Below are 22,956 nucleotides of genomic sequence, written 5' to 3' on the forward strand. Positions count from 1 at the left end.
AGGATGGTCTAACTAGTCACGTCAAGTAGTAAATGCATTTGTATTAGTAAACTCTTGGTTTACTTTAACATGTGTTTTAATTATACTAAATTGTAACAAATTAATAATTTTATTATCATTCATTTTACTTTGTATCCACATATAAGTGCTATTGTGACATTTACTAATGGAAATGTCTAAATCAATGTGAATATTATAATGTCACTAAGTCAACAAAATAAATATAATTTCCAAACAATTATATGCAATATTTGTTTCAGGAAGTATGTTAAAATCTTCAAATATCTAAAAAAAATATTTGCAACTTCAAGTGCATCTAACCATAACGTGCTTTAGATAGAATTATCATATTTTATTGTTTATAAATAGATCTTTCACAGTCAAATATTTTGCTTCCAACCCTTTAATGGGGATGATCACAAAAAATCACAAAGATTATAAAATAAATATAAATTAATAACCCAATCCTCTCTTTTTTATCCTTTCAAAATAGATATTTATAGCAATAGTGATTTATATGAAATATAATATTTTTCGGATTCAATATCTCAATATAAGATCCATTATAAATATCTTTTAAAACCAATGGATTAACTACCACAAGATATTAATATATTAGCTCTTCTAGAGCTTTCGGCTAATTTTGTACTATCAAATATTAGAATAATATTTGTTTGTTTTAGTATCAAATAAGATAAATACTTTCTATCTATAATGATAGATTTTATTACTACATTCTCATATCCTTACTCAAAGAATATTAATAGAAACAAATTATTTAGGCGTACACTATATATGTGGCCAATAATCTTTCATATCACATTAATTACATAAGTTATCTTTACCCTTTGAAGAATTATCTTGAGAACTCTCATTTTTTTCTTATTTATTACTATGTTCCCACTTTTAGTGGTTCATGATTATATCTTTTATTTTCTTTATGTTTGCATTCACTTCAGAGAATGCAACAAATCTAGTAGTGTAACGCCCCAAAATTTTTAATTTCGTTATTGTGAAACTTTGACACAAATAACTATCAGCTTTAGTGGTTATGTGTTCTGGGAGTGTTTGGGAGGTCTCAAGTTCAAGCTTTAGCTTGGGCAAGTTTTGGTATTTTGAATGAATTAGGCCTTACTCTTGTTCAGTAGGCTTTTATTTGATTGTTGGTTAAATTACATCAGAATGGGTCTGCTAGTCTGGTGGTTAAATAGTGTGTTATCATGGTGGAGGTCTTGTGTTTGAATCCCTATGCAGGTAAGGGTATTATTTTTTGCTCAGATTTCGGGATAGAGTTGTGTAATAGGGGGATTCTGAGTAGTGGGTGTGTAGTGGGAATTAGGGGAGAAGATTAAGGGATTTTAAGGGTTATCGAGATTCTATTTTATTTTTTTCCCATAACCGAATTTTGACTCTCTTTTCCAAAAAATTCTGCCGTCTATTCTTCTCCATCTCCTCTTCCCAAAATTCTTTGAGTATTTTCATCTTTCTCTTCTTTTTCTTCTTCTTGATTTTTCCCAAATCCATTTATTTTCCTTCGTTTTCGCACGTGGTTAGTGCTCGCTCAGTTTTGGTAAGTGTTTCTCTTTGTTTCTATCATAAATCTCTTAGCGACTAAATTGGTAATGTTTTTTCTCTGCAATTTGGGTGTAGAGGGAGGCTCGGACTAGTGAATTTAGTGTTCTCGTCTTAACAATAGTTAAACAGAGGGTGATCGTTGGGGGTAAGTTGGGTTTCTGTTAGTTCTTGGTTGTCAATTCGCTTGTAAATATGTTAAATTGATGTATATACAAAATTTAGACACGAGTGAGAAGCCAATGTCGCTTGCTACTGATACTGAGTCTCATGATCGCATGGTTGGGGACGACGCATTGTCCAGGCTATGTTGAGGATATTGGAGAAGGTCGCTGGGCCTAATACTGGATCTGGAGGTCGTGGGTCAGTTACAGAACGACTCCGGTTCAATAGAGCTAAGCGCTTCAGGGGTGTCACTAGAGTCTCCCCTAATGCGGCCGAGTACTGGTTTGAGGCCACAGAGAGGATCATCGATGACCTAGATTGCACCTCTGAGCATAAATTTAAAGGTGCAGTCTCGCTGCTGCGTGATGAGGCTTATCAGTGGTGGCTTACTCTTAAAAAGGGCACTCAGCCCGAACATCTGACCTGAGAGTTCTTTAAGACCGCCTTCCAGGGGAAAATATGTCAGAGCTAGTTATGTGGATGTACGTATGAGGCCGAGTTTTTGAGACTGAGCTAATATGCGCGAGGTATTGTGGCATCTGGGTATGAGCGATGTGTCCGCTTTGAGGATAGCCTCAGAGATAATTTGATAATTTTGATAGCCCCGCAGAGGGAGTGAGATATATCTACCCTGGTCGAGAAGGCAAAAATCACTGATGAGGATATGGAGGTAGTTAGGATTGGAGAACACCAGAACTACTTATCTAATGTGATCTCTGCACTAGTGGCAGAGAAGTTGGTTCGTAAAGGATGTGAGGCATTCTTGGCCTATATAAGTGTTTCAAATTCTAGGGATTCTATAGTTAAGGATATAAGAACGGTAAAGGATGTTACGGATGTCTTTTTTCAGGAGCTACCGAGTTTACCTCCTAATCGTAAAGTGGAGTTTGGGATAGAGCTCCTTCCCGGTACAGCTCTAGTGTCTATCGCCCCTTACCGAATGGCACCGAAAGAGCTTACGGAGCTTAAGGCTAAGATTTAGAAGTTATTGGATCGTGGGTTCATCCGCCCTAGTATGTCTCCATGGGGAGTACCGGTACTGTTTGTAAAGAAGAATGATGGATCTATGTGGATGTGCATTGACTACCGGTAACTGAACAAGATGACCACTAAGAACAAGTACCCCCTATCGAGGATAGATATTCTATTTGACCAGTTTCGAGGAGTTTCAGTTTTCTCCAAGATTGACTTGCGTTTTGGGTATCATCAGTTGAGGGTTAAGGAGGCTAATGTGCATGAGACGTCATTTAGGACTCGTTGTGGTCACTACAAGTTCCTAGTGATGCCATTTGGACTGACTAATGCACCGATAGCTTTCATGGATCTGATGAACCGAGTGTTTCAGCCCTACTTGGATCGGTTTGTAGTAGTGTTCATCGATGACATATTGGTTTATTCGAGGACTGAGGATAAGCATGACGAGCACCTTAAGATTGTTCTTCAGATTTTGAGGGAAAAGCAGCTATATGTTAAGTTCAGCAAATGCGAGTTCTGGTTACGTAAAGTAACATTTCTAGGTCATGTGGTGTCTGCTGAGGGGATTCGAGTCGATCCTCAAGAAAATGGAGGCTGTATTAGATTAAAAATAGCCTAAGAATGTGTTTGAGATCAACAGCTTTTTGGGGATGGCAAGTTATTACCGACAGTTTGTGGAAGGATTTTCACTTATTACAGCACCCATAACTAAGCTGTTACGTAAAGGTGTACCATTTAACTGGAATGATGCGCAGCAAGAGAGCTTTAAGAAGCTTAAGACTGTACTGACTGAGGCCCCTGTTCTGATACAGCCGGAGCCTGGAAAGGAGTTCACTGTTTATAGTGATGCATCTCATGTCTGTTTAGGATGTGTATTGATGCAAGATGGTAAGGTGGTAGCCTATGCATCTCGTCAGCTTAAGACCCATGAGGCGAATTATCCAATGCATGACTTGGAGTTCGCCGTTGTGGTATTCGCATTGAAAATCTGGAGGCATTATTTGTATGATGAGAAGTGTATTATCTACACTGATCATAAGAGCCTCAAGTATCTCCTCACTCGGAAGGAGTTAAATCTTAGGCAGCGTAGATGGGTTGAGCAGCTTAAGGATTATGATTGTGCCATTGAGTACCATTCCGACAAGGCCAATATGGTGGTCGATGCGTTGAACCGTAGGGCTATGACCAATCTGAGAGCGATGTTCGCTCGACTTAGCCTATTCGACGATGGAGGTCTCTTGGCAGAACTTCAGGTCAAACTGACATAGATTGAACAGATTCGAGGTAAATAGTTGGGGGATAAGTCTCTCAGGTTGTGTTTTCGTCAGGTTAAAAATGGTGGCACTACTGATTTTGGGATAAACAGTGATGGGTGATGCGGAAACCCCAGATCTAGACACAAGAGAAACACAAATTAGAAATAAAAACGAGAATAAATAAAATTAGTTAAATAATAATAAATAAAAAGAAAAAAAAAGCAGATAGATTTGCCCTATGGAACCCTTGGTTAACTTGTAACCAAAAATGCCAATGATTGAGCGGCTCCCTACGAAACCCCTAGAAGAAGAACCTCTAGAAACACCGTGAACGGGAAAAAAATTTGAATATTTGTAACTTCGAAATACCCTCGAAAGTAACAAACTCCAAACTAAATAGCAAGAGAAAAATCACTCTACTCTCAAAAATTTGCCTCACACAAATTTGGAAGAAAACAAAATACTCTCTTTTTATTCTCCCCCCCCAATGTGTAGAAAGCAAGCCTATTTATAGGCAAATTACAAGAGTAATTGAATCCTAATAAAACTCTTTCAAGAGTAATTGAATCCTAATAAAACTCTTTAAAATTATCTAAGAAAATAAATAAATAATAACCTAACCAATAAAATTACTTAACTCATAAGTGATGTGTCCCAACCAATGAGAATTAAGTAAATAATAATAATAATATACATAAAATATTAATCCACCAATTCATGGGCTTTCACTATTCTAAGATTGGTCCAGTGAATTGCATTCTCGTAGTTGTCAACGTCACGAACATGATCACTTAAATTTGTAGCAACAAAGTCTTGGACAAAAGCATTCATCTTTGATTTTAATTGTCGTGCCTTGGTTCGAGTGATTGGACCACTAGGAAAAACAACCCCTTGAGTGTCACCTCCTTGGCTCGTATCATTCTCCCCCTCTTCAAGAAGATTCGTCCTCGAATCTGAACCTACATCAAATTCAAAAGGAGAAAGATTAGAAACATTGAAAGTAGCACTAGCACTATACTCACCAAGAAGATCAATGCGATAAGCATTGTCATTTATTTTCTCGAGTACTTGGAATGGACCATCCCCTCGTGCATCAAGTTTATTCTTTCTCTTAGAAGGAAATCGTTCCTTCCTCATATGTACCCATACCCAATCTCCAAGTTCAAACAAGACTTGCTTTCACCCTATATTAGCTCGATGTGCATTGGACTCATTCTTTTTCTCAATGGCTTTACGAGCCTTCTCATGGATCTCTTTCACTAAATCAGCTTTCCTTTCACCATCTAAATTAGCAATCTCATTCAAAGGTAAAGGAAGCAAATCTAAAAAAGTAAGTGGATTAAAGCCATATACAATCTCAAAAGGAGTAAAACCTGTGGAAGAATGAACAGAACGATTATAAGCAAACTCAACATAGGGTATCCATTCTTCCCAAGATTTAACATTCTTACCTATTATGGCTCTAAGTAAAGATCCCAAAACTCGATTTACCACCTCGGTTTGACCATCAGTTTGAGGGTGGCATGTAGTAGAGTAAAGTAGTTTAGTACCTAACTTACCCCATAACACCTTCCAAAAGTGACTAAGAAATTTTGCATCTCTATCGGAAACGATAGTCCTTGGGATTCCATGTAATCTCACAACTTCACAGAAAAATAGATCGGCAATATGGGTTGCATCATCAGTCTTATGGCATGGAATGAAATGAGCCATTTTAGAAAATCGATCCACAACCACAAAGATGCTATCTCGTCCATGCTTTGTCCCTGGTAAACCTATTACAAAATCCATTGAAATGTCAGTCCAAGGTGAACTAGGAACAGGAAGAGGAGTATTTAGACCATGAGGCATCATAGTGGATTTAGCTTGTTTACAAGTAATGCAAGTAGAGCAAATTTTCTCAACAAGTTTTCGCATGTTAGGCCAATAAAAATGCTCATGTAAAACATCATAAGTCTTAGTGACTCCAAAATGACCCATAAGACCACCACTATGAGCCTCTCGAACCAACAATTCTCGCATTGAACACTTTGGTAAGCATAGTCTATTATTTTGAAAAAGATAGCCATTATGCTTATAAAATTTGTGAAATGCACCATGTTCACATGCGTCATAAATGCTTGCAAAATCAGAATCAGTGGCATATAAATCTTTGAGATACTTAAAACCTAATAATTTAGTATGCAAAGTACTAAGTAAAGTGTACCTTCTTGATAGAGCATCAGCCACAATATTATCTTTACTTTTCTTATACCTTATAACATAAGGAAAAGATTCAATGAATTCAACCCACCTCGCATGTAGCTTGTTCAACTTACCCTGTCCCTTTAAGTGCTTAAGTGATTCATGGTCAGTGTGAATCACAAACTCCTTTGGTAAAAGGTAATGTTGCCAAACTTCTAATGCCCTTACCAAGGCATACAACTCTTTATCATAGGTCAAATAATTCAAATGTGCTCCACCAAGTTTCTCACTAAAGTAGGCTAGTGATTTACTATCTTGCATAAGGACGGCACCTATACCTACACCAGAAGCATCACATTCAATCTCAAAGGTCTTTTCAAAATTAGGTAAAATAAGAATATGAGCATTACACAATTTATCTTTAAGTTCATTAAATGCTAATTCTTGCTTATCTATCCAATGAAAATAGACATCCTTTTTAATAAGTGCAGTCAAAGGCGAAGCAATTGTGGAAAAGTTTCGAACAAACCTGCGGTAGAAACCGGCTAACCCAAGGAAAGACTTTACCTCAGAAACAGTTTTAGGGATAGGCCATTCTTTAATTGCCTTTACCTTCTCCTCATCCACATGGATTCCTGTAGAACTTATCACAAAACCCAAAAAAACAAGCTTATCCATACAAAAGGTGCATTTTTCAAGATTAGCAAAGATTCGTTCATGCCTTAACACATCCAATACTAATTTAACATGCCCAACATGATCATTCAAAGTTTTGCTATAAATCAGTATGTCATCAAAATACACAACGACAAATTTTCCTAAAAAAGGTCTAAGTATGTGGTTCATTAATCTCATGAATGTGCTAGGAGCATTAGTTAAGCCAAATGGCATGACTAACCACTCATACAGGCCATACTTAGTTTTAAAAGCAGTTTTCCATTCATCACCTTGTTTCATTCTTATTTGATGGTAACCACTTTTTAAGTCAATTTTAGAGAAAATGCATGCACCATTAAGCTCATCCAACATATCATCTAATCGAGGAATTGGATATCGATACTTTACCGTAATCTTGTTGACAGCACGACAATCAACACACATTCTCTAAGAACCATCTTTTTTGGGACGAGAAGTACAGGGACCGCACAAGGGCTTAGACTCTCATGAATCAACCCTTTCTCTAAGAGATCTTCAACTTGCCTTTGTAACTCCTTAGTTTCTTCAGGATTGCTTCGATAGACTGGTCTATTCGGAATACTCGAACCAGACACAAAGTCAATTTGATGTTCAATCCCTCGTAAAGGAGGTAATCCCTTAGGCATTTCAGAAGGAAATACATCCTCAAAATCCTGCAAAAGATCAACAAAACAACTAGGCAAATGTGTATTAGGGTTAGTCAAAACAAAGTTTTCCCTAAACCTAATAATTACAAATATTTGTTTTGTACAAAGAGCAAATTTGATATCTCGAAACCTAGCGAATAAACTCACTTTCTCATCTCGTGACTTGTGTGTGCAATCACTCACCAATGTTAGGCCTTTAAGTTGGCTTTTAACACTAATGGCCTCTTTACTCTCAGCCTTTTTCAATGATTTTACCTCACTTCCCTTACCCATCTCACTAGCAAGTTTGAGTTGATCATTGTAGACTTCTTGAGAAGGAAGTGGAGCCAAAGTAAACTTCTTTCCAAGGAACACAAAGGTATATTGGTTAAGGAAACCATCATATTTACTCGTCAATCAAACTGCCATGGCCGTCCAAGTAAAATATGCCCAGCTTGCATTGGAACAACATCACACAAAACTTTATCAGAGTATCTACCAATGGAAAATAAAACTAAGCATTGTTTAGATACTTTTACCTCCCCACTATCATTCAGCCATTGCAAGCGGTATGGCCTTGGATGCTTCACACAAGGTAGGCTAAGTTTCTCAACAAGGGAAGAACTTACCACATTGGTGTAACTTCCACTATCGATGATCAATGAACTAGGTTTTCCATTAATCAAACATCTCGTGTGGAAAATGTTATCTCTTTGTTCGTGCATTTCCTCTTTAAACTAGACATTTAAAGCTCTTCGAGCAACAAGTGCTTTCTCACCATACTCCAAGTATTCTTCATACTCATTATGAGTATGCACATCATCAGCATCTTCCAAAGGAGGTTTCTCATCTTCGTTATCAGACTCAAAATCAACCTCGCCTTCTTCTCGAATCACCAATGACTTTTTATTAGGGCATTCTCGAGCATAGTGACCCATTCCTTAGCATTTGAAGCAGGTAATATCTTTTGGCTGCTTAATGGTACTAGGAGAAGTAGAAGAAGAAGATGGAGCTCGATTAGTAGAAGTAGAACCTTTAAGTGAATTAGGCATACCTCTATCTTTGGAGTAAGCTCTAGGCTCATTTGGCTTGAACTGTGCATCTCTCTCATTCCATAATCTATCATCTTGTTTTTGCCAATTTCCTCTCCAAGCAGGATTAGAAACTGAACTAACACCCCTCGTTGTCCCTTTCTTTCGTAATTATTTTTCAATGGTAAGTGCGGTTTGAAGCATCTCTTTAACATCCATGTAGTGTTGTAACTCAACTCGATTTGCAATCTCAGGCTTTAGGCCGGCAAGGAATTAGCCATAGTCAACTCAGTCTCTTCAACAAGATTGGCTCTAATCTGAATAGTCTCCATCTCTTTGTAGTAGTCATTCACAGATCTATCTCCTTGAACAAGATGTTGGATTCTTTGATGGAGTTCTCGATAATAGTATGGTGGAACAAACCGTTTTCGCAAGATGCGCTTCATTTCAATCCAAGTAGTAACAGGTTGCTCTCTATAAAGAATCCTACTTTTACATAATTGATTCCACCATTTTAGTGCATAATTAATGAACTCAGCGACAGCGTATGTTACCTTTTTCACATCAGAGTAATTGTAACAAGCAAAGACTGCTTCCATCTTTTCCTCCCAATCAAGGTAAGCATCAGGATCATTCTTCCCTAAGAAAGAAGGAAATTTTGGTTTGGGGGTGTCATTGTTTCGTTCCAACCTTTCTCTAGGTACATACTCGGACTCAAAGTCATCATCAAAAACATGGTCCTCCCTTCGTTTAAAAGTTTGATCTCGCGAATTTGATCGGCTTATAAAGGCTTCGTTCAACTTCTTATAATTATTGGCAATGTATCTCTCTTGAGTTGTAAGTTTTGTATCAAGATACTCCTTTTGCTCTTGTAACATCTGGGTCATGCGATGTTTGAACTGAGTTTGCAACTTTTTCATCTCTTTTTGTAACAACTCGACCAAAGGATCGTTCTCTCTTTTTTGCTCATCCTCTTCATTTTTACTAGTTTGGGATCTAGTGAGCGGCATGGTATCTGTGAAAGATCAAACAAACAGGAACAAGAAAGAAAAAATAATAATAACCTCACTCATTAGCTCTCAAAAGAATAACTCTCTGAATGATTCAAAACTTGTAAATATGTTTGGAGAGGGTTACTAATCAAGATCAAATAACAGAGGTGCAAACTTCAAAAAAACAATGAATACCCTAATTGCTCTAAGAGGCCAATAAACTTGAAGAGGCAATTTGTAATGGAAGCTACACAAATGAAGGAATGGTGCGTGCCTTTAATATCTGCTAACACAAGAAGAAACAAAGTGTTAGAAAGCGTAAGAGAAACAAAAAAAAATGTAGGCCTGCAATGATCCCTAACTCTAGAGTCAAAGAAAAGCTTTAATAAGAAGAACACTTAAGAAAACTCTACCCGATTTTAAAGAAAAACAAAAATCGGAAACATTTGGTGTCTTAAGATTTTCAAAAATTGAAGCTTTAATTATACTTGAGTCAAGAAAAGAAGAAGGAAAAGAAATTCAATTTCGGGAAAAATAAAAATAAAAATAATAACAATAATAGGAAAAGAAGAAACGTACGTATGAAAGGTAGGAACCTTTTTTTTGCAGTTTTTTTTGTGCTTTTTGCTTCTTCTTTTTTTTGCTATTTTTTTAAAAGAATAAGAGGAGAATAAACACAAAATTCAAAAAAAAAAGAATCGACGAAACCGATGAAAAGTGTTTTTGGTATTTTGACTCGTTTCGGATTTGATTTTAGCTTCAAAAATAACACCGAATGGCCTGAAACTAATACCAATTGATGCGGAAACCCCGGATCTAGACACAAGAGAAACACAAATTAGAAATAAAAACGAGAATAAATAAAATTAGTTAAATAATAATAAATAAAAAGAAAAAAAAGGATAGATTTGCCCTATGGAACCCTTGGTTAACTTGTAACCAAAAACGTCAATGATTGAGCGGCTCCCTACAAAACCCCTAGAAGAAGAACCTCTAGAAACACCGATGAACGGGAAAAAAATTTGAATATTTGTAACTTCGAAATACCCTCGAAAGTAACAAACTCCAAACTAAATAGCAAGAGAAGAATCACTCTACTCTCAAAAATTTGCCTCACACAAATTTGGAAGAAAACAAAATACTCTCTTTTTATTCCCCCCCCCCAATGTGTAGAAAGCAAGCCTATTTATAGGCAAATTACAAGAGTGATTGAATCCTAATAAAACTCTTTCAAGAGTAATTGAATCCTAATAAAACTCTTTCAAGAGTAATTGAATCCTAATAAAACTCTTTAAAATTATCTAAGAAAATAAATAAATAATAACCTAACCAATAAAATTACTTAACTCATAAGTGATGTGTCCCAACCAATGAGAATTAAGTAAATAATAATAATAATAAGATACATAAAAGATTAATCCACCAATTCATGGGCTTTCACTATTCCAAGATTGGTCCAATGAATTGCATTCCCGTATTTGTCAACGTCAGGAACATGATGACTTAAATTTGTAGCAACAAAGTCTTGGACAAAAGCATTCATCTTTGATTTTAATTGTCGTGCCTTGCTTCGAGTGATTGGACCACTAGGAAAAATAACCCCTTGAGTGTCACCTCCTTGGCTCGTATCAATGGGGTACTTTGTTTTCACGGTTGGATTTGTGTATTGAATTATGAGGATTTAAAGTAGTCGATTCTGAGAGAGGCGCATGGTAGTTCCTATACTATGCATCCCGACTAGAACAAGATGTACCGAGATCGTCGGGAATTGTACTAGTGGCCAGGGTTGAAGCGTGAGGTTACTGACTTTGTTGCTCGTGTTTGACTTGTCAGTAGGTTAAGGCTGAGCATCAGTTACCTTCGGGTTTGTTGCAGGCGATTAAGATACCGTTATGGAAATGGAAGCGAGTAACGATGGACTTCGTTAGTGGGTTGCCTCTAACACCCACTAAGAAGGATTCTGTTTGGGTCATCGTGGATCGATTGACCAAGTCTGTTCACTTCATCCCGGTAAGGACAGACTTTTCTCTTCAAAAATTAGCTAAGCTTCATAAGGCTCGATCATTTTGATCGGGATCCTCGTTTCACGTCTCAGTTCTGGAAGAAGCTTCATAAGGCTCTGGGTTTAAGATTAAATTTCAATACTGCTTTCTATCCTCAGACAGATGGTCAGTCGGAAAGGGTGATTTAGATACTAGAGGACATGTTGAAGAGCCATGTTATTGATTTCTGAGGCAATTGGGAGGAGTACTTGTCGTTAGCGGAGTTTGCCTACAATAATAGCTTCCAGTCTAGTATCCAGATGGCACATTACGAGGCACTGTACGGTCGTAAGTGTCACATTCCTTTATGTTGGACTAAGTTGGGTGAGCGACGTGTTTTGGGTCTTGAGTTGGTCTCTGAGACAGAGGATAAGGTTAGATTGATTCGGGATCATTTGAAAGCGACTTCTGATAGTCAGAAATCATATGCAGATTTGAAGAGGCGTGAGATCGAGTATCCTGTGAGGGACTTAGTTTTTCTCAGGGTCTCGCCATGAAAAAAGGTTCTGAGGTTCGGTCGCAAGGGCAAGCTAATCCCTTGGTTTATTGGACCTTACCGCATTCTGAAACGTGTGGGACCTAACGCTTATCAGTTGGAGTTACCTCCGGAGTTGGACCGCATTCATAATGTTTTCCACGTCTCGATGTTGATCCGCTACCGCTCTGATCCCACGCATGTTGTTTCTATTGAGGAGATTGAGGTTAGACCAGACTTGACCTTCGAGGAGGAGCCGATTCCAATTCTGGAGCGTGATGTAAAAATATTTCGAAAAAATTCTATTCCCTTAGTGAATGTTCTATGGCGTAATCATAGCACTGAGGAGGCCACGTGGGAGCCTGAGGATGCGATGCGTCAGCATGTCCTCATCTGTTTTGATCAGGTAAAATTTCGAGGAGGAAATTTTCTTTTAGGAAGGTAGAGTTGTAACGCCCTAAAATTTCTGATTTCGTTATTGTGAAACTATGACACAAATATCAGTCAACTTTAGTGGTTTTGTGTTCTTAGAATGTTTGGGAGGTCCCAAGTTCAAGCTTTCACTTGGGCAAGTTTTGGTATTTTGAATGAATTAGGTCTTACTCTTGTTCAGTAGGCTTTTATTTGATTGTTGGGCAAATTATATCAGAATGGGCCTGCTGGTCTGGTGGTTAAATGGTGTGTTATTATGGTGGAGGTCTTGTGTTCGAATCCCTATGCAGGCAAGGGTATTATTTGTTTTGCTTGGATTTCAGGATAGAGTTGTATAATAAGGGGATTCTGAGTAGTGGATGTGTAGTAGGAATTATGGAAGAAGATTAAGGGATTTTGGGGGTTATCGGGATCTTATTTTATTTTTTCCCATAACCGAATTTTGACTCTCTTTTCCTCTTGTTGAAATTCTCTGAGTTTTTCCATCTTTCTCTTCTATTTTATCTTCTTGATTTTTCCCTAATCCATTTATTTTCCTTCGTTTTCACACGTGGTTAGTGCTCGTTTAGTTTCGGTAAGTGTTTCTCTTTATTTCTATCATGAATCTCTTAGCGACTGAAGTGGTAATGTTTTTTCTCTGCAATTTGGGCGTAGGGTGAGGCCCGGACTAGTGAATTCAGTGTTCTCGTCTTAACAATAGTTAAACAGAGGGTGATCATTGGTAGTAAGTTGGGTTTCTGTTCGTTCTTGGTTTTCAATTCACTTGTAAATTCGTTAAATTGATGTTGAGTATCTTGATTATAGGCTTTGGAGTGCTCGGGGACTGTTCTAGCATCAAACAAAACCAAGTGTGTACCCGAAACGCAAAAAAAAAAAGGATTTGGCAAAAAGCCGAAATTGCTTACTGTTTGGACAGCAGCAGTAGGCTAACTTTGAAAAATCTCCATAAGTTATGGAAATCGAATTAGAGGTTGAACAAAATATGAAATTAAATCTTATTAGTCTAGTTTCTCATAGAAGAAACGGTGTAAGTAATGGGATTGTAAATCGTAAGGTATAATGAACTTTGTGAGACAATGTCAGAAAGAATTCGGGTTCCCCTGTTCTGAATTTGGAAAATCATCAAAAATTGGAGAAAAATAATTAGGAGTTAAAATTTATTTTTTTAAATTATAAATGGGTCTATTTTCAATAGAAACCAATGGAAATATCATCCAAATTTTGTACTAAGAGATAATTAATTTTTAGCAAAGAAGGGCCGAAGCTGTCAGATAGCAGAACAGGGGTAGGTTTGAAGATTTTACTGTACTTATTGGCTGAACCAAAAATTCTAAAAATTTTATGGTAGAAATGTATTTGAGTCTAGTTTCAAAAACATCAAGCAGATCTTAATTCGAAATTCTTTAGCTCAAGATATAAATAATTTAGTAACAGTGACTCAAGTAGACAGCTTTGAAGGAACATATAAGTAAATAGTGAAAACATATATGAGTAATTAACTAGCACGTATTACATTAAAATGGATCATGCGGCCAAGACCAATTTGGGCTGAGTGGGCCACATGGGCGTGTGAGCCCATTTTTCTAAAAAGTTCTGTAAGGTTGCACGGGTCACCCAAGTCGACTATGGACCTACTGTAGGGTTAGTAAGCTTTACTTAGACCCCTATGTGTGATCTGTCTATCTGATCTCTATACCGAGTATGATTTATAATATATGAATGTATGTACTATTAATTGCATAATGGCATGACATATTTTATATGTTGCATTGCATCAGGGTGGGTTGGTGATATTTGGAGGAAGTGTCTGAAAGGCTATTAAGCACGTTATCTAGCAGCTCAGCTGCAACCTTCTAATTATGTGCCGCATTTCGGTACAGCATGGTGTGTAGGGATGGGTGGGTTGATTTAATCCCCATATGGTGTGTAGGGTTGGACGGAGATGATGTGTAGAGGCTAGTGGGTAGGATTCTGATTTACTGTATCTAATATGGGCCAAGGGCTTAATGTATTTCTGAGACTGTATCTGAATGGGCTAAGGCCCAAGCTAGTTCTATGATGGGCACAGGCCCCAGACTGTATCTCACTGAATTTTGTTGAATATCTGTATGCATGTTTTCTGTGAGGATTACACACTAAGTTTACGAAAACTCACCATTTTTCTGTTTAATCTGAACAAGTAATCCCGAGACTTGATGGGTCGATGTAGCGGAGGGCTCGACGGTGGCCACACGTAAATTTTAGACTATTTTCCGTTAATGCCTAAAATTTATTACTTATTTGAGGTTTTTGATGTAACTTTTGGACTATGGACTGGTTGGTTTAAAATTTGGGACTTTATACTGTTTTTATGGATTTAAAAAAAATTTTCAACTCAACAAAACGCGATTTTTCTAAAAACTAAGGTTTTCGTAAATAGAAACAATTTTCTCTAAATTAATTGATTACAAAAGCTTCCGCTAAGAGACAAGGTTTAAAGCATATCTACTAGTATTTTTTTCGAATTAAATAAAAGCTAACTTACTGTAACGATTTTTAAACTCGACAATCTTATCTTCAAATCTCATTCACATCGCCAGATTCGGCCATAAAGTCTAGGCCGGGTTTGGGGGTGTTACAAGTAGGACAAACTTTTAAACGTCCCATTAATTTTTTACTTCATAATCACCATCGTAAACATGCATGGATTTCAAATCAAAATCCATCTATTCATTTTGTCATGATTAGTCTCCAATTATAATAAACATGATATAATAAATAAATCATAGTAATATATACCAGAAGATCTGAGTGGTTAAAGGCTCTAATGATTACACATAGTGCATGGGCCTTAAATAAAAACTGAAATTGCAATAGCTCTAGAAGGCAATCGACAACAACTTGAGCAATAAATTTGGAGTGACCGTATTATAAAATAAAAAAGAATCGTGCTGAAACGTGTTATAAAATAAATACACATAAAGTAAAGAACAAAAAGAATAGGAGAGCAAAGAGAGAGCGTATTTTATTGATCAATCGGGAATGATTACAATGCTTCATCGGAGTCTCTATTTATAGGCATAAGAAGTATAAAAGAAGTAGAGATCTAATTCTAATAATTATTAGAATTTAAAGTAAATTAAAATTTTATCTTAATCATAATGTGCATCCACATATTTATAACAATTTCACATTAATAACCGCAATTAAAATATAAATCTGTAAAACATGAGAAACTAGTTTAATCTAAAATCATATATTTGATTTTTATCAGGTAAATAAATGGATGAAATTAAATGAGATTTAATTGGTTTCACAGTAGTATAAATTTGTCGTTTTTTTAGCAATTCTTTAAAAGGCAAGGCCATCATAACTTGGAAGAAACTTTTATTGAAGCTGGTTGACTTTTTTATCTTTCTTTTTCCCATTATCAAACTCCACCAAGATAGTCAAGGGTTGATGCAGAGCTTGAGAACAAGCAATTAAGATGGATCTCTTGAGTTGGTTAATGTACCTTGTTTCCTACATGATCTTGTTTCAAGCCCTCCTTGCAATCACAAGAAAATTGGGAAGAAGGGCCAAGCTTCCGCCTGGTCCACCACCAATTCCCATCTTCGGGAACCTCTTTCAGCTTGGTGATAATCCCCATAAGTCTCTTGCCAAACTTGCCTCGGTTCACGGGGACATCATGACTTTGAAACTTGGGCAAATAACTACTATAGTTTTCTCGTCTGCAACCATGGCCGAAGAAATCTTCCAAAAGCATGATGCCGTATCTTGTAACCGAACCGTTCCTGATGCCATTCGTGCCCTTCGACACCACGAAGTCGGATTGCCTTGGATGCCTGTTTCAACCACATGGAGAAATCATAGGAAAATCTGCAAGTTGCACATTTTCGCTAGTCATAGACTTAACGCTAACCAATACTTGAGGCGCACCAAAGTAGAACAACTCCTCGCTGATGTTCGTCATAGTTCCCGCGTCGGAGAAGCTGTTGAGATACGCCAAGCTGCTTTTAAAACTACGCTTAGTTTTATGTCAAATACTATTTTCTCTATTGATTTATCGGACTCTTCTCAAACTTCTGAGGAGTTCAGAGAAATTGTGCAGGGTATCTTGGAAGAGTTAAGAAAACCCAACTTTGGTGATTATTTCCCTATTGCTAATCTTGACTTGCAGGGTAATAGGCGTCGAATGACAATTCATTTAAGAAAGATTATGGATCTTTTCGACAATGTGATCGATGAGCGGGTGGAGTTGAGAAGGATGAGTGAATATGTATCAACTAATGATTTATTGGATACTCTTCTCCAACTCAGTCAAGAAAACAACCAAAAGCTTGACAAAAAATCAGATCAAAAATTTGATTCTGGTTGTAACTTTATCTCCTTTCTGTTTTTTCTTATTGAAATTTTAAGTCCATAACTTGGTAAGAATTTATGAAACAGGTTTTATTTACAGCGGCAACTGAGACAACTACAAGTACAATAGAATGGGCAATGGCAGAATTACTCCATAACCCCCAAGCTTTACTGGAAGCCCGGAGAGAAAAAAATAATTGGCAAAGGGAACCTGGTGGAGGAATCCAATGTTACTTGTTTACCTTATTTGCAAGCAATTGTCAAGGAAACATTGAGGTTACATCCTCCAGCTCCTTTTTTAATCCCTCGAAAAGCTGAAACAGATATTGAGGTTCATAAATTCGTGGTTCCAAAGGGCGCACAAGTGTTTATCAACGCATGGGTTATAGGTCGAGATCCCAATTTTTGGGAGGAGCCCGACTTGTTTCATCCAGAAAGGTTCATAAGATCAGAAATGGATGTTAAAGGAAAAGACTTTGGACTGATTCCATTCGGAGGTGGGCGACGAATTTGCACTGGATTGCCATTGGCCATGAGAATGTTGCACTCAATGTTGGGTACACTTATTCATTCATTTGATTGGGAACTTGAAGATGGAGTTGCACCCGAAAACTTAAACATGGATGAAAAGTTTCACTTTGTTTTACAGAAAGCTAAACCATTAAGAGCTATCCCACATTCAATTCGATCCTGGTTTTATCTGTTTTCTGTTATTATCTCAAGTACTTGAAATGAATAAGCTTGGATCTATTCTGTAAAACCTCCAATTGTACATCAATAAGATCCTGAGAATCGATTATAATGTCTGCTACGGTCTTTTTCTTGGATATGAATAAGCTTGGATCAATTTGATCCTGGTTTTATCTGTCTGCTGTTATTATCTCAAGTACGGGAAATGAATAAGCTTGGATCTATTCTGTAAAACCTCCAATTGTACATCAATAAGATCCTGAGAATCGATTATAATGTCCGCTACGGTCTTTTTCTTGGATATGAATAAGCTTGGATCAATTTGATCCTGGTTTTATCTGTCTGCTGTTATTATCTCAAGTACGGGAAATGAATAAGCTTGGATCTATTCTGTAAAACCTCCAATTGTACATCAATAAGATCCTGAGAATCGATTATAATGTCTGCTACGGTCTTTTTCTTCATAAAGCTCAGCATCCCAATTTTATTTTAACAACAATATCATGTTGATTATTTGTATCTATAACTACTGAAGACTTGACGACAAAGTTATTATCGATTTATTTTATATTATATTTCATGTTTTTCAAACATAGTGGGCAACGCTAGCATTCATCATCCACATAAAAAACCATGCGTACCTATTCACTACCATGTCATATGCGGGAGCCAATATTGACATTTGAACTCAACAAAGGTTCATTTCGTCAACAACCATAATATCACTGCCACAATACATCTTCTATATATATATATATATATGGATTAAACAGCTTTTTCCATTGTCATTGAAGCTTAGAGCTCATAAATTATGTGAACAAGAATCCTGGTACCAAGGATACAAGTACATTTACCAACTTCGACAAATCCTTAGACCTTACTGGTGACAAAATCTTTGTCACTTGCTTCCCAGATGGTGGTACCGTCACATGCACATATCTTCTTGTAGTTTTCACCAACCCCAGCACTTCGGGCTATCACTGCAGCCGTCAGACCTGGATCCGATCTATCTTCAGTCTCATAAACAGCTATTGACCGCCCAATGAGATCAGCAACCCTGAGCTGCTGTTTGACACCAGTGTAAAAGGACTCACCGTTCTTATCCACATCTAGAGTTCCCAGGTCGCCAACTGGCTGTAATGCAAAGACAAGATTAAGGAATGAACAGCAAACATGATGGTATGAAAGAATGGATATCAAGATCCTGGTTTTTTATAATTAAATAAATATGTAGTTAACAAAAGAGAGAACATTCCATGTTTATTAGAAAAACACTACGTATTGGTAACTTAAATACTAGCATCAATTTTTTTACAGCAAAGAATAATCTTCCACAATTTTGCTTTAATATATATATATATATATACTTTCTGTTTCTCAACAAAGAAGTCTGCAGGCAAGATTAAAAACACTTGGGTCTTCAAGCATATATTCAGTCATTACAGAACTCTAAAAGTTATGAAAAGAACAAATTCGCTATCAAGTAAATCATTTGAAAATATCTTAAGGCAGCAGTGAACCATGCCCTTCACTATAGTTGTGCCCTTCAGATAGCATTGAGATAGGTCCATCAACCAGTAAGTTGCATCTTTAACACAAGTAAGTGCTACTTTGAATCTCACACTTGCACTTTATACTTACTAAATGAAATTAAACTGACATGCGCGCGAACTCACAGTCAGAAAATGAAATATAAAAATACACAGGAAAAGGGTCGCATGTGAGGTCACTTCATGATTTATGTGAAAAAGAAAAATATGAAATCCAGGATTGCAGAAGTTGGGAAAATAACCTGTTTAGCAGTTCCTTCATTTGATGGATTAAACACTTTCCCTGTACTTGCAGCACCTCTTGTCAGATCACCAAATTCATTAATTGACCAACCGTGTTTTCCAGGTGACAGACCACTAAAACTGGCTTCAATCCTAGCCAGTTCCATACTCACTTGAGCCAATCGAACCACACCAAAAATTTGTGGGCCTTTGAACTCAGCAACAGCTGCAGAAACTAAAAAGTCTGCAAAAGAAGGGCAAGGATAATAATTTGAGAAATTGCAGTTTCATTTGCCGAAATGGGGTGGAGAATTCCATTATATGAATAGCATGCTCAATAATGTGCCTCAAAAAATCGACTCCCATCAATATATTTATGCTCTGTTTGGGAACAAGGCTTTGAGAATTTGGATTTCATTTATCATATAAATGGTAAGAATGAAATGGATATCTTATGGACAAATTAGTTGAGATTCAATATATTATATATTTAAAAAGGCATAAAAACAAGGATTTGTCAACTCCAAAAATATTTTAAGAACTTCAAGTTCATTACCAAATAGACATCTAACAATCCATGGATTTGAGAAATTATCATGAATGTTACATTTCTAAATAGTTTACTACTCAATTTACACTCTTTTTGAAATCCACATCCAAATTCTAAAATCCTAGTTCCCAAACGCTACCTTAGAAAATTGGTACAATTTAAGCACATCATATAAATAACAATAGCAATTGACAGGACATTTCTAAAATTTCAAGGAGTTCCATCAACAAGCTAAATTGAGCATAAATTTTATCATTTTTTAGCACAGTTCAGCATCTTGTTTAGAATGTGGTAAACCATAGAACTGGCTGCTACATAAATTATGAAATTCCATGAGAAACTATGCCTTTCCTTTCTGTCTAGTACCAGCATGCATAAATGTGAGCAAACAACAAATATACAGGTTAATATCCCCAACATAAATACAAGGTAGATTTGACAAACCTTCTGGCACTCCTTGACCTATTAATCTAGCTTTTCGACCAGTCTGCTCCAATGCTTCATTCATAGTTTTCACAGGCGAATTACCAAGTACTCTCACCACTTGATTGCTCAAGTCAACTTCCACACTCTTGACTCCTTTGCATTTATGAACAGAAAATAGACACGAAATGAAAGAACGTTTAAAAAATATCCCTTCAAAGCCTCAAAAAGATTAGTAAATCACAAAATTATCACTATTGCCTTACCATCAACTGTTTGTAGCTTATTCTTGACCGCAGTAACACAACCTTCACACTTCATATCCACCATATACTCAGTCTGATACAAAAATTAAAGACCCAACTTTTTAGCATGTCAACAAAATACAATAACCATCCACTTCATGTTCAAGTAAAAGAGGGAGTGGGGGGGGGCTCAATTTATAGGAGAATACTAAATGAAATAGATTAATCAAGATGTTAACTTACAAGAAGGTCAGGCAAGGACCCATTTTCCTGCAAATCCAAGATCGAAAGAAGCAGAATTTATTAAAGACAATAGTAATAGAGAAGAGCAAGATTTGATGAGAAAAGAACTGAGCAGTGCTCAAAATTGGGAATTTGATAAGAAACCTGAGATGGGTTGTGATTAGATGAGGGTGAATCCATGTTAAGAGCAATGGGAGAGGTCGCGAAGTTCCTTATAAGGCCTAAGCGATTGGGTGGTGAAGAGAGGAAAGGGAGGCTTTTTGCGTTGGGGAAATGAGAAGAATTGCGAGAAGAGGAGGAGGAAGAAGAAGAAGAAGAAGAGAAAACAAAGGCGGCAGGCAGAGCAGAGGCAGAGGCAGCGGCTATGGCAGTGGCAGGGGTCAGCAACCTTAAAAATGCCATAGCTTTTGTTTGGCAATTTTTTACTTTTTGATGGTTAGGTGAAGGTGCGGTTCGTCGAGAGCCGCGAGTTGGCTCGCTTTCCAGATGCTTCTAATCTCAAACTTGTAACTTGGAACTAATGCATAATAAATTTAAGGAGCTAATTCTGCATGTTGTGTAAAGTAAGGGGACTAAATATGAGATTTTACCTGTTTATATTATTAATATGAGATTTTACCTGTTTATATGAGATTTTACCTGTTTATGTCAACTAATGAGAGTGGCGCAGCGGAAGCGTGGTGGCCCATAACCCACAGGTCCCAGGATCGAAACCTGGCTCTGATATTTTTGAAATAATTTCTTAATTTGAGCGATCCATTTTCATAATTGTTTTGGGCCAAGAGCAATTATTTTTTACTCAATATCCTAATTAGATTGAAATTATGACCACACATATTTTTCAATATAATTTATTTTTATTATAGGGTGTGATAAAGAAAATATAAGATATGTTTATCAATCTTTAACAAAGTATAATTGAATTGATATGTATGAAATTCATTGCTCTTAAAAAATAATAATAAATCATTTGTAGTATAACCTGATAATAGGATAATATAAAAATAAAGTAAGATTGTTAATTACTCATGCAACTATGAGAGATGTTTATTTCATTGTATATTTATTTATTAACATGACTTTTAAAACTTAATATTTTCAACTTTAACCTCCTACTCTAACTATTATCATTGTTACTAATTTCTATCAAATTTTGATAATTTAACATATTTATTTTCTATAAATCAATATGTCAACAATCTAATCAAGATTTTAAGTTGTCAAATTTTTACAAATAATACTTCCAATTTTAATAGTAGGGCTGAGATTTTTAAATAATAATAATAATAAGACTACTTATTTTTTTAACTTTTTAAGTATAAGGATTAAATCTTAAATTTTGTCAAATTATAGGGACTAAGAATAATTTTAACTTTTTTAAGGGATAAGTTGCTTGGTAAGGAATTCAACTAGTGTTTGTTTTTTTTTCCCTTTATTTCATAGGTTGAAATCGCCATAGCACAATGGCGAATTTTGTTTTTATTTTTCTTTATAATTGTATTTAATATTTCAAATTACTATTAAAATAATTTAAATTGTTTCATAAATTCAAAAATTAAATGTTGAAAATTTAATTATTGAATTTTATAAATACTAAATTTATATTATAAATTTGTTTGATAAGCCAAATCTCAAATTTTAAATTTTATTTTATTTTATTTTATTATTTTAATTTTAATTTTATTACTATAATATTTTATATTATTTTAATAAATTTAGATAAAATTTAAAAATAACACTTTGAATTTTTTTTTACTTAAAAGGGATAATTGATTTCATTTATGATTTTTTTTTTTAGATAAAAGAACTTAAAACTTTTTTAAATTTAACATTGTTCTGAAAGGAAAATTTTATATGAGTTATTAACACATTTAAAGCTTTGTGCATTTACAATCTTTACTTTTATTTTTAAGATTTTAATTTATATACTTTTAAATTTAAAAGATTCAGCATAATTAAAGTTATTCTACTAAATTTATTGATGTGATTTTTAAAAAAAATTATTCACTTAGTAATCATATAATCAATAAAATGATATTGTAATATACATGAATTTAATAGAAGAATTTTAATAATATTGGCATCGATATTGTTGCTAGTATTAGGTTTGAGTACGCTGAAGCGAGATTCTTCTTGTAGTAAAGGTTGGGAGGGGTTATTCCCAATTCTAGGTATTGTATAAAAAAATACTTAAAATGTCTAATTCTGCACAAAATTCTTGTACGTTTTAGATTTTTAAAATTTAG

The 22,956-nt window shown here is 35.8% G+C and overlaps 2 protein-coding genes and 1 pseudogene across 2 annotated transcripts; 2 read left to right on the forward strand and 1 right to left on the reverse strand.

Moving 5' to 3' along the window:
* The first annotated feature begins 15,912 nt into the window (after nucleotides 1-15,912).
* Nucleotides 15,913-16,851, forward strand: LOC107930045 (geraniol 8-hydroxylase). The gene has a single exon (XM_041100059.1). The coding sequence runs from the start codon at nucleotides 15,913-15,915 to the stop codon at nucleotides 16,849-16,851; it is 939 nt and encodes a 312-aa protein (XP_040955993.1).
* A 14-nt stretch (nucleotides 16,852-16,865) lies between these two features.
* On the forward strand, nucleotides 16,866-17,593 carry LOC121219897 (cytochrome P450 76AD1-like; annotated as a pseudogene).
* A 559-nt stretch (nucleotides 17,594-18,152) lies between these two features.
* Nucleotides 18,153-21,259, reverse strand: LOC107930044 (copper chaperone for superoxide dismutase, chloroplastic/cytosolic). The gene is made up of 6 exons (XM_016861605.2): nucleotides 20,855-21,259; nucleotides 20,711-20,737; nucleotides 20,489-20,561; nucleotides 20,244-20,378; nucleotides 19,270-19,493; nucleotides 18,153-18,611 (listed from the first exon to the last, which is right to left on the reverse strand). The coding sequence occupies exons 1-6, from the start codon at nucleotides 21,110-21,112 to the stop codon at nucleotides 18,348-18,350; spliced, it is 981 nt and encodes a 326-aa protein (XP_016717094.1). The 5' UTR covers nucleotides 21,113-21,259; the 3' UTR covers nucleotides 18,153-18,347.
* Nucleotides 21,260-22,956: the final 1,697 nt, after the last annotated feature.

Source organism: Gossypium hirsutum, chromosome D08 (genome assembly GCF_007990345.1).
Source record: "Gossypium hirsutum isolate 1008001.06 chromosome D08, Gossypium_hirsutum_v2.1, whole genome shotgun sequence".
Taxonomy (NCBI): domain Eukaryota; kingdom Viridiplantae; phylum Streptophyta; class Magnoliopsida; order Malvales; family Malvaceae; genus Gossypium; species Gossypium hirsutum.